Source organism: Falco punctatus (assembly GCF_963210335.1).
Source record: "Falco punctatus genome assembly, chromosome: 4".
In the NCBI taxonomy this organism is placed as follows: Eukaryota; Metazoa; Chordata; class Aves; order Falconiformes; family Falconidae; genus Falco; species Falco punctatus.
The window spans coordinates 16,466,244-16,489,308 of record NC_137583.1 but is presented as its reverse complement, the minus strand read 5'-3'; the positions used below and the strand labels follow the sequence as shown (position 1 = coordinate 16,489,308).

Sequence of the window (23,065 nt, the reverse complement as noted above, 5' to 3'; positions counted from 1 at the left end):
CCCACTTTTCCTGAGGCAGCAGATTAAGAATTCCTACAAAACACTGCTTTTACATAGGTCCAGCATGGGTAACTTCCATCTAGTACCCCATCTCCTTTTCTCCCCACTTGTAGAGAACTGGTAGGCATTCCTCTCACTGAAAAAGCTGCTGAAAGACACATGTATATCCTACTCTCCAAAAAAATACTAGAATACAGAAGTTTATTTTTAAATTCTCATTTTAAGTCCATCAGGAAACAGTAAAAGCAACGTACAAGAAAACAAACATGACCTATTAATAAGTGCACATGCATGCATATATCCATCTCTTGATGGTCAGCGCCTGATCAAACCAGGAGAGATGTCAAGTAGGACATACTGTTGTTCCCTCTGCCACCCAACAAAATGTGCAAAATCCAAGAATACCACGATGTTACACAAACCACGCTAATAACATTGCTGCCAAAACATTAAGAGGAAAAACTAGTGAAAAAGCTTTTGTTTGTTTTGCTCTGCTTAAACCTCTTCTTTCTTCCACTTTTCCCCCTCAATACACACTAATAAAACCAGCACTGTACCTCCTTCATCCTCCCTCCTGCAAGGTCATTTTCTCCGACCTTCCTTATTTAGCTTCCTCCTTATTGTCTTCATCTATTTTTTTTTATATGTATTTTACTTCAGTTCTTTGTTTTGTATTTCCCTTTTTAGCTATTCGCCCATGTCCTCTCTTTCCCCTCCTCCGACACACACCCCCCCCAGACTGCAAACCACTTAATTCTAGCTGTGCTGAACCAGCTCTGCCAAAGCTGCCGTCCTCCTGCCCGCGCTAGCTGGGCACTGCTGCCCCAGCCAGGTGCCACACAGCTCTGTGCTGGGAGCAGTGGTAACTTGGCCAAAAAATTAATGTAATTGATGGTTACTGATGAGATTTCTTATCTGACCTTTGTAGCTGTGCTTGCAGAGAAAAAGAGACTATGTGCAAATCCTCTCTCTTCCAAACGCAGCAGTTGTTTGAGAGCTGGCTGGTGGGATGAGAGGGTACAGTCTGTGCAACTTGAAACTATGTGCTTCCATGAAAAAAAAAAAAAAAAAAAGGCAAAAAACCCAACCCAAACTATTTTCTTCGTGACAGTTCAATACTGGACATTGTTTTGCAAGCTTCCCAGAACACTTCTCCCCGGAATCATGAAGTGCTGTGGCATTCATCTGAGGTTTGCAGTTCTTGGAATAATCCACACAATTCGTAAGAACACATACTTCTCCCCCCCAAATAAACGAGGAAGTCCTTATAAATAATTGATCTGCGTGTGGTTAGGTATTGAAATTGAACTACTTCTAACCCCACCCTCTACCACCAAGTTCACATCACGATGGCTCTGACACACTCCCAGCTCTCCTCCACAACAGCATAAATCCTGCCCTTTTTTCACTCCAATTCAGGCTTCTTCCACCTCTCCGGCTCTTAAACAGGTTGCAGCTTCGTTCTTCTGCACTCAGCTCAGGGCTGCACGCCAAGCCCTGCGTGCCCACGGCCTGCCCTAGCAATGCGTGCCACCTCCTCTGGCTAGGCTCCAGCCTGAAGGAGTGGCTTAGGCATTAGAAAGAGCCCTTTTAGCTGGGAAGGAAACCTTCCAAGGATGTGGAACACATAAGCTGATGCAGAACGGCCTTCCCTGAACTTGCAGAAAATCTGAAACGATGGTTATGAGAGCCGTGTTCTGCTCCACGTACCGTTTCATCATTCAGAATGAGTTCTGAATGATGAAACTTAATATTGACTTTTAGAGCTGTGAACTCTCTCGCTGTCAGTAATTTTTAATTGTAGATCTGATTCAACTGTCCCAGCTGGCTTCTTCCAAAGTGAAGCTGTAGTCAAACACACTCAACAGCTACTTTTTATTAGAACTACTTGTTCTCTCCAGATCTTACTCCAATCTATTGATCAACATACTTTCTCCCTCTTGCTGAACAACTGTTTCTGTAAGTGACAGTGAATGCGGCACTGCTTTCTCTTTTTCCCCAGAGACAAATATCTTTGTTTTTCTTCCTTTCCACTTGTTCTTCCTCTGTCAATGTTTACCTTGAAAAGGGAGCAGTCAGTCCTAGTTTCCAAATACCTAGCAACGAGATCACTACAAAGGAGCAGTTTTTATGGAACCCTTGTATAATTTTGTTATGTTAGACTTGGTTTAAATTATCATTTTAGTAAGAATAGAATAATAAAATAAAAATTCACTCTTCAGCCAGTAAGAAGCCATAAGGATTTCTGCATGTAGGTCTTCTGCTATGGCAGAACAGCATGAAATTCGATTCATGCAAACCAAGGGTAAGAAAAGCCAAAAGCACACCCAAAGCACTTCAAGTTTATAGTGTTGTGGCACACACAGCGCTGCAGAGGTAGAATAACGTGAGTTACATGGCAAGCAGTAAACTGAACAATGAATTTCTTTAAATCTGAAGCTGAACAGCACCTTTTTTGTTAGCTGATACCTAAAACTGCTTCAAGTCTTCTACCAGAGCTTGACAAATCCACATACCCACAAAAACAGGAGGAAGTTTTACTACAAAACTGCCATCAACTTCTCAGACAGACTCCCTATGCTTTCATGTAATAAACAAAGACAACAGCCATTACACTTACAGAAATACCCTTCCGCACATGAACCGTCTGTGATGTTACAATTAACCATAGCACCTAACTTCACTGCTCCTTAAAATCTACATGGCACATTCAGTATTCAGCTTTGGGGTACACATTTCAAAGCCTGAAATATATTTACAGAGTTTCTTTCCAGGTGGTAATACTTCATTATTTAATGATGCATCATTTAAAAATAACTAAATAATCAGCCAAAACTTTTTTTTTTTTCTCTCTCTGAAACTAATCCTGTGCTGACCTCTGAGCCCATTTCCTTCTGGGAATACGCCAAGATGATTCTTGCAAAAGCTACAGAATTTCACAAATCTCTGCCAAGAAATTAAACTAGTTGTTTCTGGACCCAGAGACTAAGATCCCACTGCTGGAATCTGGACTGTATGAACTACTGTGAGAGGACTGTGTATTTAAACAGAAGCTGCTGAAGCTGCCAACGATAATTTGTTAAATCATATACATTAACTCAAGCCATAATATGCCAAATGCCACCTGTGCACGTTTGGCAATATGCTTGGCAGATTACTTCAGCACATCTGTGACACACCACATAATATTCAAGTTTTATTTTGGTTATTAGACTACTAGAGAAGATTACTGATACCCAAGAAAATTCTTACAATTTATATAAAATGTTTTCACCTGCTTTAAAAAGACATTAGCGAACGGTGGACACTTAATTACTGAAACAAATTGTTTGCTGCCAAAAGTATGCAGGCCATAAAGAAGGCTTATCCCTCCAAAACGTGGATGAGCTGAGACTATCTTCTAGGAGGAAGAACCCCACCCTCAAAAAAACCCTCAAATACACCGACCCCCCACCCCCACCCCACAAAAACCACCCCCAACCAAGCAACAAATCCTTAGGTCCAATGGCTTTGGAACAAGATTCAGTACATTCTTTTCTTATCTGCTTCAAATGCTGCCTTGTGCAGGCACTTTATCTTTGACTTTGTAATCCATTCTAAACACCCTATTCCATTCTAAACAAGCAACATCAGTGCAACTTCTGATGTCGGACTTTTCAGAACAACTAGCTGCCACCAAATTTGAGGTAACAGAAAGAGGGTAGGACAAATTTCTATTCAATTCGTATTAAGTCAGAAGAACTGAAATATGTGGTTCTGCAGGGACTTTAATACTTAAATTACATATGATATAAAATCCGAACTACAACATCATATTGGCAGGGATAGTTAACACATCATTTTTCCAAATTAAAATCACAAGCATCACACCTTCTCTCCAAATCCAAGCACTGAACACCACCACCAAAAAACCCTTACGACAAGCCAAAGTAGCAAACCTAACTAAAGGTGGGCGTGGGAACTGGCTGAGGAAGGAGGGAGTACAGTTATACAATTAGACAAAGGAGATTCATGAGAGACCCTTACACTGACTTGCAGGATGGCCCCAAGTAAGTACTGCAAATGAACATTTCAGAGGACCTGCCCTCTGAGTCTCTCCAGGTTGAGTATAAGGTTGTGTGATGACATTCTCTGTTCCAATCTCACAACCTCCTAGAAGTCACAAAAGGCGGGCAAATTTGTATTATTGCCCTGTTTCTGAATCCTACGCTTCGGGTTTAAACATGCACTGATGGGAAACTGAAGTGTGCGATTCCCCACCAGCTCACACAGCAGCAGCAAGCAGAGCTCACAGTAGTTACTCACCTTTGCCACTGCATGCCAAACCCAGGGAAGTTAATCAAAACACTAGACATAGCTTTTTAATGACTCAACAGCCCAACACACCATCATCATCTCTTTCCAACATGTATATTAATGGTTTTCACAATCACTACATGACTCAGACACTCGCAGTTTAAGTTTTACAGGTAGCCTTCATTATTACCGCTGAGAGTTTATCTCTGCTTTGTATTTACAGAAACCAAGGTGCAGAGGAAAAACTCCTCTGCAAAAAAAACTAGGAAAAATTCAAAGGAAGAAACCTCGCATCTGTACACCGATGCTGCTGCCACACTGCTGAGCCATCTCCTCTCTCTGACCCACAAAGCAGCAGACAGTGCAGAGAAGCAGCCCTCCTCAGACAGGAGGCCGATAACCCACAGGGAGATGCGATAAGCCCATGGGATGGCTGAAATACCAATGAAAGGTCACATGGGCCAAAAACCACATCACTTCAGGGTTTCCACGAACAAGCTGAAACAACTGTCACAATGGCTTCCTCAAAGAGCAACCTTTCAGTGCAGCATGAGAACCATACCTAGCACAGCTTTGTGGGAAGGAGAGAGGAAATAAAAGGACACAGGCACATCCTGCTCTCTTGAGGAGTGTGACAGTTAGCAATTTGACAGACAGCAAAGTAATTTTTCTGTAATAATTTATATATTAAGAGAGGGAACTGCAGGGACTTAAGAAATATACCTGATTTAAATACAGAGGGAGAGTCTCTGTGGCACGAAGTTGGAGAGGCTGGCACACAATCATCCAGTGTAAAGAAATACTCCAGGCCAGAGAAAAATACTGTGTTTTCTCAGAACAGGTCACTGTGATAAGCAATCTCAGGTGCTCCACCCACGAGACTGAATGCCTGAACATTTCACCTTTTTTCTGTCTTTCACCTCTGAACTGATCTTGAGCCATCCAAGGAAAACACTGATACCATGCAAGCATAATCACTCAAAAAGCATCACCAAGAATACTAGCAATAAGAGACTTAAACCCTCTGTTCTGTCAGATCTCAGCTGCTCCATTTGTGGGGCTGGACAAGCAGTTTGTCTTGCAACAACTCCTTGGCTGACTAGCTTGCTCTTGCCCCACCAGATCCCTGCCATCACTGCCACCCTAGGCCAAGTGTTCTGACAGTCAGCTGCTGCACACAAGCTAGAAGGAATACCACAAGCAGATTTCAGATATCTCATTATACTGGATTGTTTTTAAAAACTAACCTACACGTGGTGTTCTGCATACCAGATATGTCTCCGAATTTTAGAAATCAGCAGTAGTATATACATCAACAGTTAAGAATACATTTTTAAATGGCAATTCACACTCCAAATGCACGCTTAGATTGCCTCAGAAAGCTGTATTTAATTTTGAATTAGTATCCCTTCTAGACAAACGCATGAAATATAAAAGTATCAGTCCCACGCAAAAATCTGTGATTTGTATCAATGAAGTATTTTACTAAAAAGGTCAGATATTCTGATAAATAAGGTTACATTGAAATTATTTCTGACTACTTGTAGTCCAGGGAAAAAAGCCAGCATATGTCCTGCAATGCCCTTTCAGCCTACCTAGTTAAGTAGTTTATCACAAGTATGCTTTGGAAGAAATTAATTAGCTCACATTAGGTTTAGCTAATACTTTGTTTAGCCTTCCTTTGATAAAAGTGACATTTTAAAAGAGTATATTCTAATACTAGAGAAAACAAAATCCCACTTGACAAGTTTCAAAGAACACCAAGTACAAGCAACACATACCATCAGAAGCTGCAGAATATGTTAAGAAATTAATATTTCTTTGGTAACAATTAAAAATAACAGATCCTAAGAACATCACAAAAAGGTACAGCTTCACTGATGCACTGCAATTTTTCAGAACTTGTTCAAGTAACTTCTTCTGTATCAATCCCTGAAATAATGCCACAAATAAAAGATGTAATGCTGGGCAAACTGATTGTGATGAATCCAAAGAGTGTTTTACTTTCTTGTTATCACGATAGCATACTTTTTGTTTTAAAAGAACTATATGTTTTGAAGACTTCAGCAATTTCCTTCTCCTGAAGTACACAGTGTTAAAAAGCCCCCACCATTGCCTGGTAATCAATCACCTGCCATATTTATCAGCTTTCACATTCAGTTTGCTAAAACGAGGGACAACTGTATTAGGATTTCAAGAATGTGAAGGCTGATAAAAAGCAGTGAGAGCTAGTGCTACATAAAATCACCAAGTCAGCCTTCTTACCTTTCTGAGGCTATTAGTTTGGCGAACTAAGGTCCTTTTAATGACGTTCACCCCACCCAAGCCTGTTTTTCTCATCAGAATGACCCCGCCTGCTTCCTCTGCACGCTGCAGCCCTTGCTGAGCGTCTTCATTGTTCAGAATGGGCTTAAGAAATACTAAGAATAACCTCGTCATTTCCATCCCCTCCATCTACATCTTTCTCAAAATATGAATCTGTCACTGATGTAAGGTTTACATTTGAGAAAGTTTCATGTTTAGAGATCATGCTCCTACAACGTGATGCAGAATAGGAACATTATTTTAGTTTGGCTTTTTGTTGTTTTTTTTTTTAACATAATTTTCCATACCTTCATTTTGTGCTTCCCCCCTCACTCTGCCCATTTTAAATTGCAAGCACTGCTTACAGAAGAGTTTGAATTAACTTCACATAACAAGTTTAACACTGGTACAAGCAGCATTACAACACCCCGTGTTTTCATGTCCATGGTCAAAAGGCAATGGTGTACCTATTCAGTTCTTGAACTGCTTCTTCAATCTGTCCATACGGCTGTCATGCCAACAACTACACTACTGGATTCTACAGTACATATACCTGTTTGCCAGACAGTATTTGGAGATCACCTGCACACTTCAGAAAGACAACCCAAAGCATCTGCAGATATCCATAGCTCTCCATCACTGCCAACCTGAACCACTTCCATATTACTGACCTCAAGATGGAAGATTCAATATGCCAACACTCAGAACTGGGTACCATCCAGTCCTCCCCCATAAATTTATTTTTAACTGTCAGAATCAATTTGATGTGATATTTTAGAAGGACTTACTGTACATCCCAAACTGATGTTCAGTGACAGGTGAGGAATCACACTGGCAAGGGGTGGACTTGTTCCTGGCTGATACAAAGTCTTACAACAACCAGAGTAAGAAATGCTGATACCCTTTTCTTCTGGCTCCATACAGCTCTGGAGTCCACAAAATGTAGGGTGTTTTTTTTTTTTAAAAAAATCATTAGTACTGCCATCCACAGCATAACTAATAAGAATTATGCCACAAAACCCATTCAGATTCTCCTGCAAGTCACACTCTGACAGAACTGCAGAGTCCAGCCGCAAGGGTAGGGGTATAATCCATAAGGCATTATAACACAAAAACTAACAAGCAAGATCTGGAAAGGATAAGAAGTTCACCCTCTGCGCAGCATAGGAAGACCCTTTCCCAGTCTCAAGAAAGCAGCAGAAGCAAGTGTATCTTTTCTTGCCAAAGGGCTGGATTATTTAAGATGCAAGAAAAGTTATCCCTTGTTTTCAACACTGGAAGAGGCTTCCCTGCCCATATCCAGCATCTCCTATGCTTTTAAACACTGAGGCAATCAGTAGATGCACTGGCCTAGAAAAAACACGTACAGATAGGCACACACAGGAGGAGGGAGGAGGAGTTCAGGAAATGCTCTGTCCATCTCCTTTTATTAGCACTCAGTCAGAAAACATCTCCTGAATTTCTCAAGAAACAAAAGGCTGAATACCAAAAAACTCCTATCCAAATATTGGCATGAAATTGTTTGAAGTTAATTTCTAGTCTTGAGAGGAGTGTGAAAAAAAGAACTGCCAACCTCCCCCGGGGTTAGGTTTGTAGGAAGTAACTGAGCACATGAACTTGCACAGCACTTCACATTTTCTCAGTCCTCTATAAACACTGGCTAACACCAACCAACACAACAAGAGCTTCCTAGCATAGTTTATATACAAAACCATTTGACCAGTAAAACAAATATAAATTGATACTTCTGAAAATAAATAAGCTTACTGGCCATTGGAAACATACTATGTTTTACAACAAAATTTGTAAGTTTAGCTTTTAGCTCCAGTCCACAGTTCACACTGTAACAGAACCTGTGTAAAAATAATTTGTATAAATATACAAGAAATGACAGACACAGACACAAACACACTACACATACTGTCTGTGAAATACACTATATATATATGTCATTTCAAATTTGAACCATATGTATGCAGCACTTCAAAAAGGCATAAAAAATTAAAAGGAACAAGATCTTGACATAACTGCATTACAATGTACATAAAATGATTAAACACAGGTTATGTTCTTTGACATTATTTATAATGTAATGATCTATGCACCATCAATTTAAAAAAAAAATTGCCAGGCTTAATCCTGATTTAACCTCACCCTTAATTATTAAAAATAGTTAAGCACTTACCATAATGTGATTGAAATGCCTGTGGTTTTACGACCTGATTACAGTGGTTACACATCACCAAATAGAAATCATCATGAGCCGGGCAAAGACCAAATATTGGCATATCTAAAAACAAAAAGACAAAATGGCATCTCTCAGCTGCTGACAATTATTGAAAAACAGTTTAATTACAGAGCCATGACACTAGTGTTGAATCATAATTTTAATACATTAGTATCAAATTTGAAAATGAGGAAAAAAAGCATATAATGCAATAGATAATTTTGTGCTGTAGCATTACAAAAGCAAAAATCTTCCTACAAAGATAAATGCAAAATGAGCGATTACTTGTAGAAAACATCTATTAGAAAACTGATTTAGGACTGATTATCTTACACCAGATGCAAGAATGTAATAAAAAAAAACTGACTTCAAATGACAAACACAATGTAAGAGGGATGTTTTATGTATTCTGAAAGGGGGCTGGATTTTATTCCTATTTCATTAAATGAAATAAAAAATGAACTTTATTTTCTATTTAATTTTTTTAAACCATTTTAAACACACACTCATTTACCAGGCAGTATTACATGCCTAATGGTTTTATTTGTTTAACAGTGCATTATAGTCCAGCCACCTGCTGCCAGAGATCTGTGTAACAGCTATATAAGAGAGGAACAGAGATAACAGTATGTCAGAGCATGTGTGGATTTCAGAGATAACACACATACTTGCAGACGTTTACTAATAAAATCGGTTTCTACAATTTTGTTTTTAAGAATACAGTTTCTTAAGAATATAGTTTTGTAATTAAAACTGCATTCAGAGTCTACTAGAGCATTGAATACAACATTTACTACACAACTTACAGGTATATTACATTTACATAACTAAAAATGTTACTCATTAAAAGACCAAAAAAAATAGGAAACTGACAACATAGTATAAATTTATTATTGCCAAGCATGCGGCTAATGGTTTAAAGGTTTAAAACCGACTTAGGAAAATTTACTTTCTTTAAAAAAAAATACTCAAGTGATAGATTTATCTTAACAGCAACTTAGAAATCAAGTTAAACTTATTTACTACTGTGCTAGAACTGACCCCAGAGTTTTGTTTTAAAGCTACTATATTTGCCTATGTGTGTTTTTAACAACATCCATATTTTTGCCCATTGATGGAACACCACTTATGAAATAAATCAGGTGGACTGCATTTTAAGAGTGGATGTGCTGTACCGCGAGGTAACCAGTGGCAGAATGACGCTGTCAGCCCTGTAGAGCCCTACGGACTCCACTTTGCTCCTCGCAGACAAAAGAACGTATCCACACCAAATGGCTTCCAGAATTAAGGGCTCCCTTTGTAGTACTTTCACTGTAAGAATTTAATTACTTTTCTTTAAAAAATAAGGTCTATTCCAGATTTCCAAAACACCTTACCAGTGAAACATTAAAGTTAAGCAATAACAGCTTATTAATAACCTGCAATAACAGCTGCAACCGGATTTTGCAGTTGGACGCAAATACAGTAACAATGGACATCTGACGTGGCTGTGATAGATCAGAGCTACACTCGTTGAAGTCACAGGCACCTTTTTGCAACCAAGGTCACATTAAATAAATAATTAATCTGATTTGCTCTTCATTAAGTAGACACTTGCTTATTTATGATATTTATAAATAAAAAAGGTATTAAGACCTCAGGCATACCTAACACTGCAAACTAGGCAAAATTAGTAAATATATGCGGGGGAGGGAATCAGATAGGAATAATAAACTTCTATTTTCCAATATCTACTTTCTCTGATGTAATATTAAGCTAGGTAAGGAAAACCAAAAAGCATAAACTTAAACATCACTACTAGTATTTCATTCAGGAGCTCTTTGGGCATGCCTGCATAAAAAAAGCTTCCACATGGCAAGCAAATACTCCAGGGTGACTTGCATTGGACTGCTAATACACCATGATGAATGGGACAATAACAATGCGCACTATCTGCTATTTACATTGTTAATAGTGCATGGACAGGCTACTACTGTAGAATGTCTAACGAACTATAAATCCACACCTTGTAACCTGCTCTCATAACTGTACCTTTCAGACAACACTGGATTCGCAGACTTTACACCAGCTTGCACAGAAGAGAGGGGAGAAATCGCTGACATGAGAAAAGGATTGCCTGCTTGTGTGTCTCTTGCAAGATAAAGCACTCCTTGACACTAGTCTGAGACATCATGCTCACTCTATTTAAGTACCCTTTTATGAATATTTGCTGGCAATACAGTGCTGCAATTTTAAACAAGTGAAACAAACTGGCAGAAACTGATGTAAACAAAAATGTTTTCTTATTTCAGTGTAGGCATCACAAGTAACCCGAGTAATTTACGAGTGTCCTTTGCACTGTGAAGCACATCTTCAGAGTTTCAAAATCAAAGCTCCAAGTGACAGAAAGTAATGGCAAAATACTAGGAAATACACAAACTCATAAAGAACCACTCTAAGAGTAAAACCACTTGACACAGAAAAAAGGGTTTGCTGCACACCCAAAATCACAACCCTGATTTCAAAGGAAGTCACACACAAAACTCTAGCCAGATCACACAAATCAATATAAATGATCTTCTACCCCACAGTACTTACAATAGAGCAGCATCTAAATGTAACCAGCAAGAGTGAAGGTTAGAGCCCTAAATGCAATTCCTTCTGTTTTCTCATATGAGGTAAAATAAACTATAGCTTTTTTATTATCAAACCATTTATTTAAAATAGATACAATCAAACCCTTTTGTCAGAGAAACCCATAGGGCCCCAAATGACACTGGAACCTGAGTACGCTGAGCACTGCAGAAACACGAGATGGGCCACAGGCAAGATCCCAGTGTGCAAAAAGTAGTATCAGTACTTCAGAGACTTGAACATTAGTTTTAACAACAGGTTTGAAATTGTAAGGAGGCTGATCCAACCAACGTCAGTTGAGACAACTGGAAGAGACCTGAATGCACACTTCCCAACCCAGGAGCCTCAGTGTTAGGCAGGTAAGGTCCCACGCGTTTAAGGTGTTTCACTGTCATTTTAGTTGAGCAGAGCAAAAGCAGGTTTCAGGGAGATCTTATTTCTGTTCCTGTGCTCCAGTGGGGCAAACACTTATGTGGCACTCTCATGGGAATGACAAATCAGAGCACGCAAGTGGTTAGAAAATAATATACAGAATAGTTTAACAAAACTTATGTAAGAAGTACGTACCAAGAGTAGAAGACTGACGCCTAATTTCTCTGTCTCCCCCTCAACCACTTATGAAACTTCACAAGTCTGGCAGTTGATATTCTAAAGTCTAATCCTTTATACCTATTTCATTTAATGACATGTAAATTCTGTATTTAAAAGTCTAATGAAGTTTATAGTATTTCACCAGTGTCATTTCAAATGCACTAAGTTTAAAGATTACTTTCTGAAATACTTCACTGTAGATGTACAGCCGTGCCTCACAAGGAAAAGCCTAGCAACCGTGATTCATATGTTCCTCTTTCAAAGCTGGACTCATTTAACTCTCTCCATCTGGGAATGTTTTTCAAGGTCAAACTAAAAAATTAAACCAAGACCTCAAACTTCCCAATTATTTTTCCATAAATGCAATATTTATACAGTATCAACATACAAATACTGTTATAGGAGCTGCTAGTTACATTAATTCTATTAAGGCCATCAAGAACTTCATCTACCTCCATAATATGAAACCTCTGAACATAGTGACCTCCAGAATTCACTTCTCCTTTCAAATGTAACTTTGTTACAGTGATTTTTAAAAGGTAGCTTTAAACCATACGTTGCTGTACTCTTCAGCAAGACTAGAACAAACCCCTGCCATAGGCAATTCTGAGGCTTCACTGCATTATTTGTTGAGCATATAATAAGGGAAATGCTGCTTCTTTGGAAAAGACCAATATAGCATCTTTTCTAATAACAAAAGGAAAAACCATAATGGACAGTCCGGTAAGCCAAACATCAAGTAACATGAGGTTTAGCATGTCTACACTAAAAAACTTTAACTAAGCTGCCATCTCCTCTTCTCCAGAGGGATGCAAAAGCCACATAAACCATCTAGTATTTCTTTCTTAGTATTTCCAGCATTCTCTTTCAGGACAGCTACACTACAGAAATTCATGCTCGTGGTCGTTAAAAAGTAACACTGTCTGTATACTCTCAGTGCTATTACTTAATGTCACAGGCAACAGAACAAATAAAACAGGCTAAAAACCTTGCAGTTAGAGAACAGGTCGGCAGTTTGCATTTATCAAGCCACTAGATTCAGTGACTACCGCAGCTCTAACGCATGTTTTTATTGGATTATTTTTTTAATTCCCAAAAATTAACAGATTTTCTAAAAGTCTTGTTGTCCCTTTCAGACTGGGACCATTGCACCATCCATCTACCCTAGATCTAGTAAGACAACATCCCTTCTAGAAATCAAATTAAATAACACCAAAAAAAAGCGAGGTCAACATCTTCTCCAGGACAGCGAACTGTTGAGGAAGAGGGTAAAAGGAGCCCTAATCTGGGCTGTTTGCAGAGACCAGAACAAAAGTTTCCTATTTTGCAGAAGTCTGCTCACTACGACGGACAAGAAGAGGAGAGTGAAAACTGAAACAGAGGAAGAGAAAGCAAAACTAGCAAGGCCAGAAGTGAGAAGGCAAAGAACAAACTATTAAAGCTAGGGCAAAGGAACAAAAGTTTGATCAAAAAAGTGACAAGAATACATAAAAGTAGTGCAGAAATATTTTTTAAGCCAGAACACTGCTAACACTCACTTCTTCCCTATCCATGCCCAGCATCATCTTATTGAGATTATTTTTAAAATTCTGAGTCTGATTCATCAGAAATATCTATGCACTTCTTGCCATTTAGTGTAATTTGACAATGTACACTTCATGCTGATGCCCAGTGTGAACAGTAAAATATTTTGACTACAATGATCCTCACGACATCGCATAACACCAAACCAACCTGATTATACTTCCAGAATACTTTTAATCACTATAGTTAATATTAGATGTATAAAAACATGATACCCTAGACTACTAACTTCATACTCACAACAGATAACTTCCTATTATCTTCACAACTCCCCAAACATGGAATTTATTTTTCTTTCTACTGGGGCCTGATCCAAATCCATCCTAAGTAAATGTACCAACTTTTTATCAATTCACTAGGCTTTCCATTAAGACATCAGGGAACTGTTTTGAAGGTACTATATAAGGAACTTGTAAATATATCCCATTATTTTGAAATGTTGCCTAATCTGGATTGTTTGAACTATTTATTTCATGGACCAAGTTCAAATAAGGTCCACAACAGCTATGTTGGACAGATTTGCTCCATGCTAACTGTGTTTTCTCATTAGAAGATAATTAGTCTTGATCACATTAAGGTAAAAAAAACAAAACATGAGTACACCTTGCTTTAACTTAACCAGTAGATCTTCTCTAAAGGAATGCTTTTATCAGAACTTTTCTTTAAGATAACATAACTAGCATCTGAACAAGTTTCAAAAAGGGGAGGAAACAACACAGCTGCAGTAACTTTAGTTCACATTTTCAAGGAAAAGGAGTTTTGAGCCACCTCCTGTAATTTGCTTATAACACTTGTCTCAGGTACTGTCAGATCCTGTTAAGGTAATAAAAATATTTCTGTTGTTATGCCCTTTTTGGTTGTGGAGAACACGAATGTCATTTTAATATCTGAAAGCAGACAAAGCCTCCCAAATTACTATATTTAAGAGCTTGTGATCTGGGGGAAGAGGCATGAGGAAGGAGAAGGAAGGTGACTAACCAGTACCGAGGACCACATGAAACAGCCCGCACCAAACCCAGGCAGATTTCAGTCAGAAAGCTGAGCTTGGTTACAACCAGACCAACAGCTTATAGTCAGCCCCAAAAGCTAAAATTCTGCCAAGAAATCTGCACACCAGGCAAGTGCTGCTGGATCTACTGCTGACGTTAGCTGTCAATAACAAGTAATCTTCAGGTGCAAGGAGGATCTCAGATATAAGCCTGAGGCAGCAAGCTTTCAGCACAAACAGCACCACAAAGTATCTGAACTTAGTTATCTTAAGTAAAGTTCCCATCAATTCCAAGTCATATAGTCCCTTACTTAAATCGCCTTTTTCTAAAAATATTCATACCAATTAAAGTTAGCATCTCAAAACTTGCCTTTTATATAAAAATACTTCACTTTCTGCAACTAAAATACTATTTTCTACACAATATTTTTCCGAAGTATTTTCTAGAAACACTCAAGTGCTTATCATTCAAGAACACACATGTTGCTTTGTATACTTATCAATGCTTATATGAAATTAAACTACTGGCAAATTTTCTACTATGCAAGATGATAATAAAAAATAATACTGCTAAACGGATACTGTGAACAAAATAACTAGAACCATGTAATATTCAGAGTGCTTTGTTTACACAACTTTTAATCCAAAATAGGAGATTCTAACATACATAAACTTGAAGGTTTTCTGCAAAATTTCAAGTAATGAGCACTTACGTATTTATTAATAGAACACAAGTATTTTATGAACCATATGGGCAAGCATAAAAATTAGTGCCTGTGAAAAACATATGCATAATCAAAGAAACCAAACATAAACTGATCAAATTTACATACAGAAACAGGGATTTTTTAAATCCCATAAGGAGTTATGTCCCATACTGTTTGTGCTCATGTTGCCTCAGATACGAAAAAACCTTTTAATACAAAATAAAGCAAAACAAATGGACATTCCCATACCCAAGCTGTGTCATTTAGGTTCAGAGGGAAGAATTGCTGAAGTATTTTCTGCAAGGTTACCTATTTTTTAAATTCCTTGCCAAGTCCACTCTGTACATTAAGTACCTTACAAGTTTTGCACATACAGCTTTGAGAGCCCAGCTATTTGAGTAGGCATTTGAAAGGCACAGCTCTCCTTGGGTTCTGAGCACAAGTGCATGAACTTTGTTTCACCGTGCAGTTGCTGATTGATCAGATGAAGGAAGGACCAGCTGAAGACTTTATTTAATGTTTTTACTGCATTTTCCACTTTGGCAAATATAGCCATTACACAGCATTTTAATTAAGTCCTAAGAATACCCAAACCTCAAAGTTTTGGCTTAGAGACATGACTTTCACTTCAAGACCAAAAAGTCCCACAGTCTAGTTTAACTAGGCACAGGAGCTGCATTACGAGATTTGATCACTGTCATAAATCTTTACTAGAGCTAGAAGGCTTTATCTCCAAAAGCAGAGTCCTCTCTGTCCAGTTTCCTTGCGAAACTCAAGACAGCTACAGTTCTGCAGTGTTTACTTTGCTTTCCCAAATTTAAGACAAAATCTTGCCCAGCGAAACCTGAAAGAGTAAAGGAAGACCTACCTCTCCTGGCTTGTGTTTCCCATGGGTTCAGCCATTCTGCATCTCCAAAACCCCATGCCCTGCACTGTGCCCTCCAGCTTCGCCTCCAGCAGCAAAAAGGTCTGCCACATGCTGCAGGCAGTAACAGTCCTCCACGGCAAATCCAAACACCAGTCTTTTGCTACGAGCACACAATCACTGGAATTCTCCCACTGCCTTTCCTTCCTCTCTCCATGAGGATGCAGAACGCAACACTGACAGTCACTACGTCTCCTCCCTAAAATTTAACAGTCTCGGGAAATTTCTATATCATGCCCACCCATAAAAACTGAGCAGCAGATACTAAAGAGAAGTGTGTCACGCACACGTGCACCTGCTGCCTAGCATGCAGCTGGGAGTTCTAATTTTAGGCTCCCAAGATTTGAATGTTCCTGTAATTTTATATAAACACATATTAAAGCAGACATCTAAGTAGACATTTTTGTATACCAATTCATTTACACACAACCTTTTGGAAAATTAACACAAAACATATGTCAAATTGTTCATTCAAAACAATTAAACAGCTTTCCTAAGTTTACTATACAGAACAATGCAAAATTTCACTGAGCAAGTTTACAGAAGATTGTCTGTAGAAAGATTAATAAATTTCTCAGTGAAACACAAGCATTTCTCAGTGAAACATAAAGCTTTTCAGCAGCTGAAGTCTCTCCCCACACCTTGTATTGCTATACCACGTTTTCATCAGCAATTTGAAGTCAGTCATCTGCAAAAACTATTTCCATTTACTCATTAATGAGTTTTCAGAGGTGAAGATATTTTAAATTTCTCCAGCCAATTTGTATAATATTATAAAAATGCTAAACATACAATTTTGAGTGAAGATTTCTTACATGACAAGTCATGCATTATTTTTAGGTGATGTGATCTCACTGTGCCACTGCTGTATTTTAGGGAAGCCAACAAATTATTATTATTATTTATGGGTTTGTGTAAAAAAAAATACCATATTTGTTACATAACCAATCCTAAAATAGCTTAAGGAACCCTCAAAGTTGAGTTTAACTTTGCAATTCTGACACAAAAGTTAAATAGAATTCAGGAAATAGAGTTTACACAGTAAAATTAAAAGATAGGCTTATTTAATATGAAAATGTACACACAAACACTTCAGTTATCATGCAGAAAACAGGATCTAAGCAAGGAAAAATGTTCTGGATAAGCAACTCGTCACAAATAATCTCAATTAAAATTAAATACATCTTCCATAGATTAGTCTAAATTCTATTTTAAGTCATATACCCTAAAGCACGCTACCATTATTAATTGTTTTAACATCAGTAGGTTTGGTATTTTTCTCCTCTTTCACACAGCACACTGTGTACTTTGCAGCAGCTGTACTTTTGTAGTAGGAAAAAGGAAGTTTGTTTTATTTAAACCTAAACTCACAGTTTACATAAAACTGCTCATTGCAGCAGAAGTATTTTGATACATCGTGACTGGAAATGGTGAACATATTCCAAGCTCCTCACCCTCTTCCATCGCCTATCTAGACATGCTTTTGAGGAAAAAAATTTGGCGTGCATGTTTTTTGCCATCTTTCCCTACGTAACTGGCCGTATCACAGCAACGCAACTGGGTACTGGTATCTTGCCACCCAGTAACTGAGGAACTAAGAGTGGTAACAACCATTCATTTAGATTTACACATTTTCTTACTGAGAAGTGGAAGAATCCAGTGTACCCATAACTATGTCTTTTGTGATAGGAAAAAGCAACAAAATTTAGTAATAATAAACCACATTATTTTCCCTGCTACACAGGACACACATAGTGCTCGTCTTTTAGCCTCTTCCACCCTCTTCCCTGCTGACCACCACACCAACTCCTGTGTGACAGCAGCATGGCATTATTCTTAATTGTGCAAAGAGGATGCACCTTTGCTCAGGAATGCACTGCATACATTTTACATCATGAACCTGATACCTGAGGAGGCAAATCAGCATGTGCAAAAAAACCCAAAACAAAACCAAACAACAACATAAATCTTAAGGAAAATAATACAGATGACCTGTCAACTGAATTCTATTTCAGTATTTTCTTTTATTAGGCAACCCAACTACCTAAAACCACCCCACCCCTGCCACTCCCATTCTCCATGCATTGGAACATCCACTTCAAAAATAAAGACTGTTTCAGTCATGTCCAATATAGCTAAAGGGAAACTGATGCCTGTCGATTTTCACATACCAACTTACATTTCCGCACCCCCTCAATTTGGCAGGCACTATTAGTTTCTGCATTAAAATTCACTTCCTTTACAGATTTACTAGCAGTTGATTTGTTATTATAAATAAAAAATTTTAAAAAAACCCAACAAGTTGCACAGCAACAGGCATATAAATGTACTATAATGGGAAAAAAACCAACAGTACTGTGATATGTAATAAGATTAAAAGATAAAAGTGGAAAACAAACAATGTTTTTGTTATAGTGCAGTAAAAAAGCTAACCCACTTCTTATGTATTTGAACACACATGTAGTGACACAAAGTATTTTAAACGGGGCTATTGCATACCTTTCGATAAATGGATATGACTATTTCAATTATCTAGCTGAGGAATCAGTAAACCCTAAGTCTTCCCTTCTCACAATTTGTATATTCCAGTACATACAGCGCTAAAGGCAGAGCTTTCCTTCCGAGAGGAGATCTATCTGTTCAGAAATGTTAGGCTTTAACCAGTGCTAGTTGTCCTCCAACAGTTATATTAACTAAACGGGTAAGTGCTGAAGAAAATCAGGCTACTTGTTTACAGTGTAAAGGTCAGTAATTCCACTGATGGATCTTTGTGATACAACACAAACCCAGTTCAGCCTAAAATAATCTTTATGGAAGTGAAACATTTTTCTATTGTTACGGAATTTCAAATTCTTCTTTGAAGAAATTTAGGTTTTGCTTTTCCATATCATCACCATTTTAGAATAAGCCCATCCATCACTATCCTTATTTCAAGACGTATTACTTAACTGTTAAGAGTGATTTTCCTTATTTTAGAAGCCTTGACTTCACAAAATTTTCCAGAATTCCATGTCCAAACATTACACATAAAATATATGATACCTGTTACAGAATAATAATAATAATAAAAAAAAAGACAGACTCTGAAAACACTCAGTGAACAAATCTGTACTGGGTATTATTCTTCATTCTTCTGTATCTGGCACTAGATCTCTGCTACTGAAATAATCCATTTCACTCTTAAATAGAAACAGGTTGGGAAGGACTGCAACTTTTACTATTTTTAAATTTAGCTATATTCAAAAATGAAGATCACTTAGATCATATTATACATGCAGAAGATTTGAAAGGGCTTACATGCTTGAAAGTCATTTCTCTGCTTTTTCATGGTCTGGGCTTCTATAACACAACCAGAACACCAGCCCACTTGTGATGTACACAGAAGGTAATGCCTTCAGCAAAACAAATCAAAAGGAGAGAATTTTCTCAAACTACTTAATGTACTGACTTGGTCGGCTTGGTCCTACTCACATTTTTTACATACTCCTCTTCTCTAGTCCCTCTACAGTTAACAGCACTCTTGTTACACTTGGGAAGAAGGTATATGGGTATGTATGAATGGACCTAAACACACAGGGGGAGATAAAGAATTCTCCCTTTTGTAGGCCAGCTAGGAAGCAAAATGCTCTATTCTTAGGAAAAAATACCAAATTGGGCATAAGTTTTAATTTTTAGACACTTCATGTCAAAAAAGGACATAAAAAAAATAAACCTGATTATCCAAGCAGCAAGACAAAGTCATCCTTATGCAGATACAAGAAGATTGGACATATTCAGTGTATGACTGTACAATGAGACACAGGCAAGTGGTGTCCTGCATCCCCACCCTGAGAACCCCACGGACCTCATGCAGTGGTCCCAATGCATCAAGTTACAAGACCAGGCCTGTTTGCAAAGGTCTGTAGAGATGTTATAGAAGATATATGGAGTCAGTATTAAGCAAGAGGCACGGCAAAGAATATATGGAGCTGTTATTTATTAAAAAAAAAAAAAAAAAAAAAGCATGGAAAAGAACATTTTGGAGCACTAGTTAACTGCCCCACATAGCTCAGGATGTCAATGGTACGTAAGATTAAATAGATAACAGAAAACTGAAAGGTGAACAGGATCTTTTGATATTATAACAAATTTGTGGAGTTTACCACCCTTCAGTACACTGACAACAAATAACGCATCCACCTTCCTAAAGCAAGCAAAAGATAACTGCTACAAACATATCTAGGATAACAAAAACGTGGTTTACAACGGAAGCGGGTCCTTTGCCAGCACATGCGTGAATTTCGGGTCCTAGGCTGAGGTCTTCAGCTCCAACCCGCTCGGAGACTAGGGCAGCCTCTACTGGTGCCTATCCAGGGTAGGCAGGATGCCAAAGCCACTGCTGCCAAACTTGTTGAGCCAGTCTTGCCAGTGCTGGCCCACAATGCACCGCTTTGTGCTTGGAAATTGCTCAAAAGCTTTTGCTTCCAGCAAGAGTGCAGAGCACTTGGGGAAAGATGCCAAAGGAGTCCAAGAAAGGGTATCGCAGAGCCACCATAACAGCACGGACACCCTGAATGCTCCCATCAGATCGTGACATCACCCTGAATCACTGCGATGACGAACACCAAAACGCTTCCTGCGAAGCCTTGATCTCACAACACTACTCATAAGAGTGCAGGAAAACTCTTAGCATGATTAAATTATAAATAAAACTGCTGATGCTGCACGTTGTCATCACGTCTTCCCATTTCACAACAAAGAGCACCATCTACCCAGACTATGGTTTTGGTCCTTTCCCAGGACCAGGGGCTTTTCCTTCACATTGTTGTGGTTATCCATGACACCTCTCAATCCTGTCGGCAGGAGGACAGAGAACTGCAGTGTTGCACAGAGAACCCCTTCTGCATCCCAAGCAGTTTAAACAAACCTCAGATGAGACACTGACAGCACACTGAAGATTTTTCTTGTGTGCTCTATCCACTATGCAAATTAAAAATAGCACTCTTATCTCTGACGCTATCAAGCCAACACTTCAGATCATTAAATTCAGGCCACAAAAACAAGAGGAGAGACTTGCAAGTTTTATTCCAGCAAACAACACAGTGCTCTATGCCCCTACATTTCAGGGCACATGCTGACAGTCAGGCAGAACTAAAAAGAAATTTCCCAAGCAAGGGCTGATGCATTCTGGACTTCTCCAAGTACCTCACGGTAACAGCAGTGTTGAAAGAGCCAGGCAAAGCAAACCAAGTCAGCTGGCTATTAAAGCAGGTTCTACAGAAGGAACAACAGATAAGGAGAGGGCTCTGCCCAGCCTAGATACAAAACACAATCAAACCGTACCAGGTATAGTTCAGGTATCAGTACTTCCCCCGGAGTCCCATAATGCAACCAGTACTACAAGCCCTCCTTCAATCACTTAGCCACCAAAAAAAAAAACCCCAAAAAACAGAAGGAGGGTATTTAGGACAAAACTTTGCAATCTATTATATCAGCACATATTACAGTAGCTTTGGTAGACAACACAGATACATTGAATTTGGCTCAGGTGTTCTCTGTAAATTACGAACTACAACATGGAACAGAAGTACCTTTACAAGCATGATTTCTAGACACTTGCTTTGAGTAACACACCTCACACAGAAATTAAAGATCAATTTCAGAAAGCAATTTGGTTTTTAAGTACTTTATTGAAGTAAATGCTGCCTATAAGGAAATTCATTTAAGCTTTTCTTCTCATATATTTCCATTTAGTACCAGCAAGAGCAGGATGATTGCCATCTCTCTCAGCAGAGTGGAACAGATCTATTCAAACACAGATTCTGCATTTTTAGAAACAAATTATCTGAAGAAAACATGCTAAAACCCAAGATTATATTCCTTACAAACCAAAGCCCAGCAAAGCCTCCTACTTGTCAGAGCCAAGTTAAATTCCTTTAATACATTTCTAGAGTCATTCTAATTGAACAGGAATGAAACAATTTTAACATTTCCTGGGAAAAGTGGGAAAGTTTATTATTTTGAAAGCTACTTTCCAAGTCATTTTACATAACTGTCTCAATAATCCAACACCCACTGTCTAACTTGGGAATGCTTTTTGTTCCTTTCACATACCTATCAAAACTACAGCCAGTTAACCCAAATCTTTGCAGAGTTCCAAGCCTCTGGATATTCCACGCTACTACAGATTTGTTCTGAAGGGATAAGAAGAATGTATGGTATGGCTCACATTTACATATACTGTATAGATGATGCTTCTTTCTCCTTTTGGCATAATTTGCAACAGCCCTCCAATAAGAGAAATAAATGATGCCATAACTCTTCCTCAGCAGAGTAACCCAGACTCAAATGGTATTTTCTCCAGTTCACAAGGTTACTGGGAAACACCTTGCAAGTCTTAGTCAAAGAAACTTTTGCTTTCTATTACTTGGCTTTCTGACATAGCTGATTACTGAAAATAATTAAAAAAAAATACTAACCAGTATCTTAGATAATATAAGTAAGTTCTTGCTTGCTGTTTCATTTTCATAATACACTGCTTCTAACTGATCCTGATTTACACTGCAGTTATTCACTGATACAGCTTTTCTAACACTCTTAAAGTGTTATTATATAAATATATAAATAACCAAGATACAAGATCTACTATGCTATACAACCATGATAGGTAGCCAAGTAAAAATCAGATCAGATTCACTCTGAAAAGATACATGATCAAGCACGGTCCAGTGGATTCTAGGATTACTAGACTATATATGTGCTGCAAAATTCAGAATCTGCTTTAAGCAACGATCACCTTGTTTTGGAAACAACTTTAAAGTTAGAATGCAACTGTTGTTTCGCAAATGTTT

The 23,065-nt window shown here is 38.3% G+C and overlaps 1 protein-coding gene across 7 annotated transcripts in view; it reads right to left on the bottom strand.

Annotated features, from left to right (window-relative positions):
- ATXN7 (ataxin 7) overlaps positions 1-23,065 on the bottom strand; it is a 93,593-nt gene that overhangs the window by 34,973 nt on the left and 35,555 nt on the right. For 2 of the 7 annotated variants that reach the window (XM_080382781.1, XM_080382780.1), the window contains one exon: positions 8,786-8,890. The exons of 1 other annotated variant lie outside the window; for it this stretch is intronic. In XM_080382781.1, coding sequence (XP_080238907.1) covers positions 8,786-8,890 — 105 coding nt within the window. Of the gene's footprint in view, positions 1-7,388; positions 8,757-8,785; positions 8,891-9,341; positions 9,425-16,178; positions 19,285-23,065 lie in introns of those variants that run through there. 4 more of the 7 variants (XM_080382785.1, XM_080382784.1, XM_080382783.1 and 1 more) reach the window with 4 other exon arrangements.